Source organism: Haliotis rufescens, unplaced genomic scaffold (genome assembly GCF_023055435.1).
Source record: "Haliotis rufescens isolate VD_foot unplaced genomic scaffold, xgHalRufe1.0.p SCAF_12, whole genome shotgun sequence".
Classification (NCBI taxonomy): domain Eukaryota; kingdom Metazoa; phylum Mollusca; class Gastropoda; order Lepetellida; family Haliotidae; genus Haliotis; species Haliotis rufescens.
In genome coordinates this window covers 22469723-22473015 of record NW_025963802.1, presented here as the reverse complement: position 1 = coordinate 22473015, position 3293 = coordinate 22469723, and the positions used below count along the sequence as shown (strand labels likewise).

At 40.1% G+C, this 3293-nt stretch overlaps 1 protein-coding gene across 1 annotated transcript; it reads left to right on the top strand.

Annotated features, from left to right (window-relative positions):
- The first annotated feature begins 287 nt into the window (after window positions 1-287).
- Window positions 288-2652, top strand: LOC124143293 (homeobox protein HMX3-like). Its single transcript, XM_046512208.2, has 2 exons — window positions 288-758; window positions 1830-2652. The coding sequence occupies exons 1-2, from the start codon at window positions 476-478 to the stop codon at window positions 2528-2530; spliced, it is 984 nt and encodes a 327-aa protein (XP_046368164.1). The 5' UTR covers window positions 288-475; the 3' UTR covers window positions 2531-2652.
- Window positions 2653-3293: the final 641 nt, after the last annotated feature.

Sequence of the window (3293 nt, the reverse complement as noted above, 5' to 3'; positions counted from 1 at the left end):
CGTTGTCTTTATGGAGGAGCAACACGAGCATTGACATTAACAAGAAGAGTCAATTACATATCCAAAACGCGACACTGTTAGTGCGTGTCCATTTCGCAGCACTAAAGGTTTACAATGCCAATGCCAAAGGCGACCAATCATAATTTGCCTCAAAGAGTGCCTTAGAAATGCCATATCACATGGGCGTGGCATCATCTGAAGCGCAATTTTATTATTAATGATCTTTGAAATTACCTGTGACTCTAACAATGAGCGTTCGTACCTGCCTCCTCTCATACATTCATAAACAGACATCTTCAATTTCATGTCCATTCACCTGACGCATCATACAGGTGTGTCCGATCGCCACCTAACTTATCTAGTGCTTGTCGTTATCCACGTTGACATTGTGTTTGATCTATTCACCGACGACTACACGTGAAACACATATATTTGTCAATATTACTACCCAGCATACTAAGGACTTCAGCCAACAATGTCTGACGCTGACGGATCAAGTAGGGGAAAAAAGACATTTTCTATAGACAGTATTCTGTCCACAGATACGTGTGAGTCTCCAGAAGTGATAAAGCCGCTGTGGGATACCCGAGATCCGGAAGTGTTGCGGAGGGCCTATTTGGGCTTCCTCCCACTGGTCACACCAGACGTCCAGTTGTTAACCCTCGGGGGTCAAGTCAACCGGACACTACCTAACCCCACCCTCCTCGGACAACTTCAGGCATGGTATCAGCTCTCACAAACACGGCAGCAGCTTCAGTGTGAGTATTATATAAATTCCTCATAATGCTGTTCTTGCTTGAATATTCATTTCATCCAAGAATGTCTTTAAGTACAGATTTATTCCATCGTGTTGTGTTTATGTAGCAGAGTGCACATTACATCCCAATCATCCAGGGGAATACACCAGATAGTGTTTTTGCAAGCAGGAACCCAAAACGACTTAAATAAACATAAATCTGTAACATATTGCCATCATACATACTGTAATATATTTTGACGTGTTTGAATCTAGATGCAATAGTTTTATTGATTTTGATGTTTTATGAAAGGAAGCCAAATACACTGCTGATATCGATTAGAGTGTCTCCCGCTGTATGTCATAATCTGAGAGTCGTCGAAAAATTACTGATGTGACGGGATGCTCTTCTTGTGTAGAAAACGGTTACATTTAATATTAATTATATATTTGTATGATGATCATGATTTAGATGTGTACTGTAAATTGCATTTCCCAGAACATAAAAAAAACACTTCAACATAGACAGTTGTCAGTGACACATGCTAAAATATATTCTTACATTGTAACTACGAATGCAACTGTTATTGAAAGTTTACACACACGCTAATCACAGACTGGTGGCAGAAGATGATAGTTTTGCTTGGATATGTTTGAACTGTTCACTTATTGTTTTCTCAGTCATTGTTGAAGTACTCTCTTCAAATAGTATTAACTGTGTGTAAAATCACAACAGTTCGCATGTACACATTATGCATTGATAAATACTAGGTACACGCATTTGTCATATAGAATTTTCTGTACGTTTTGTCATAGATAGAAAATTATTTTCATTTAGTAAATGAATGTCTAGTGCTTTTTGAGAAGTTGTCATATGAATCATTTTAGAATTTATTTTATAAATAGAGGATTTAAAGTAAATGGGACATTAAATATAGAATTGAATACCACCAAACTCTTAGCTATGTAGGACATCGTGTCAATTTCAATTTGCCGAAATGTGTATTTTTCCTTTTAAAACGCGTACTGCTTTGCGTAGTTTATATTTAATATTTTATGTCTAAATTCTATTTTTGTCAATGATTGGTCTTAGATGGAGACATTGAGCAACAGTTGATGTATGGAAGGGCACTGGAAAGGTACCATGCGTACAGAGACAGCAGAGACCAAGAAACCAAACCGACACCACCTTCTTCTGCTCCTGAAACGTCATCAACACCACCGGTAATATCCCCAACATCCACGGCTACAAGAGCAGTGGATAAGGATTCACCAGAACCCGGTGCTGACGAGTCAGACTTCTTTCACGAAGATGAAGACTATAAACTCTCGTCCTCTCAAGGTGAAGGGTTTGTACCTTCTACAGATGGATGTGGGCACGCAGATAAACAACGGAAGAAGAAAACCAGAACTGTGTTTTCCAGAAGTCAAGTTTTTCAACTTGAATCAACGTTTGACATGAAGAGGTATCTATCCAGTTCCGAGAGAGCAGGGTTGGCAGCTTCGTTAAACTTGACTGAAACTCAAGTCAAAATCTGGTTCCAAAATCGCAGAAACAAATGGAAAAGACAGATTACTTCCGAACTTGAAAATGCTAACATGGGCCATGTTCCTTCCCGGCTACTGAGAGTTCCTAATCTGTTCTACAGGGATCTGCACAGAGTCAGCTCACCCGATGTGGAGGGGGGTAGGGAGAAGCAGCTTGGATTCCCACACTTAAGTGAATCCCTTTATTTCACAAGAGGTTTCCATCCTTACTCATACGCGCTGAGCAAACCTTCTACGGACGTATAGGGTCCGTTGTCTGTGTCAATAGACTATTTGTTTAAGAGTCATAACATGTACATATATATCTGTAATTTATTACTGACAATCGACATGAAAATGTATTATCATATTACTAATAATGAGACAAATAAAGCCTTAACAATAAATTTTGCTATGTACTATTTAGTAATATGAAATATGTGATTCACTTTGTATGATATCAATGCTGCGCCGGTATGCTGCAACTTTCTGTACGTAAATATGTTGAGTATATGCATTGTAGGGCGTGTATTCTTCACATAACGAGACGTCAGCATCATGGGTATATGCCCAACCCTGATGGTTCACCCTGTATGACATCAGTGTGTTGGGCGTATGTCTCATCCTGTGGGACGTCAGTGTGTTGAGTGTATGTCTCACCCTGTATGACATCAGCGTGTTGAGTGTATGTCTTCCCTTGTATGACGTCAGTGTGTTGAGTGTATGTCTTCCCTTGTATGACATCAGTGTGTTGGGCGTATGTCTCATCCTGTGGGACGTCAGTGTGTTGAGTGTATGTCTCACCCTGTATGACATCAGCGTGTTGAGTGTATGTCTTCCCTTGTATGACGGCTGTGTGTTGAGTGTATGTCTTCCCTTGTATGACGTCAGTGTGTTGAGTGTATGTCTGACGCTGTATGACGTCCGTGTGTTGAGTGTATGTCTTCCCTTGTATGACGTCAGTGTGTTGAGTGTATGTCTCACGCTGTGTGACATCAGTGTGTTGAGTGTATGTCTTCCCTTGTATGAC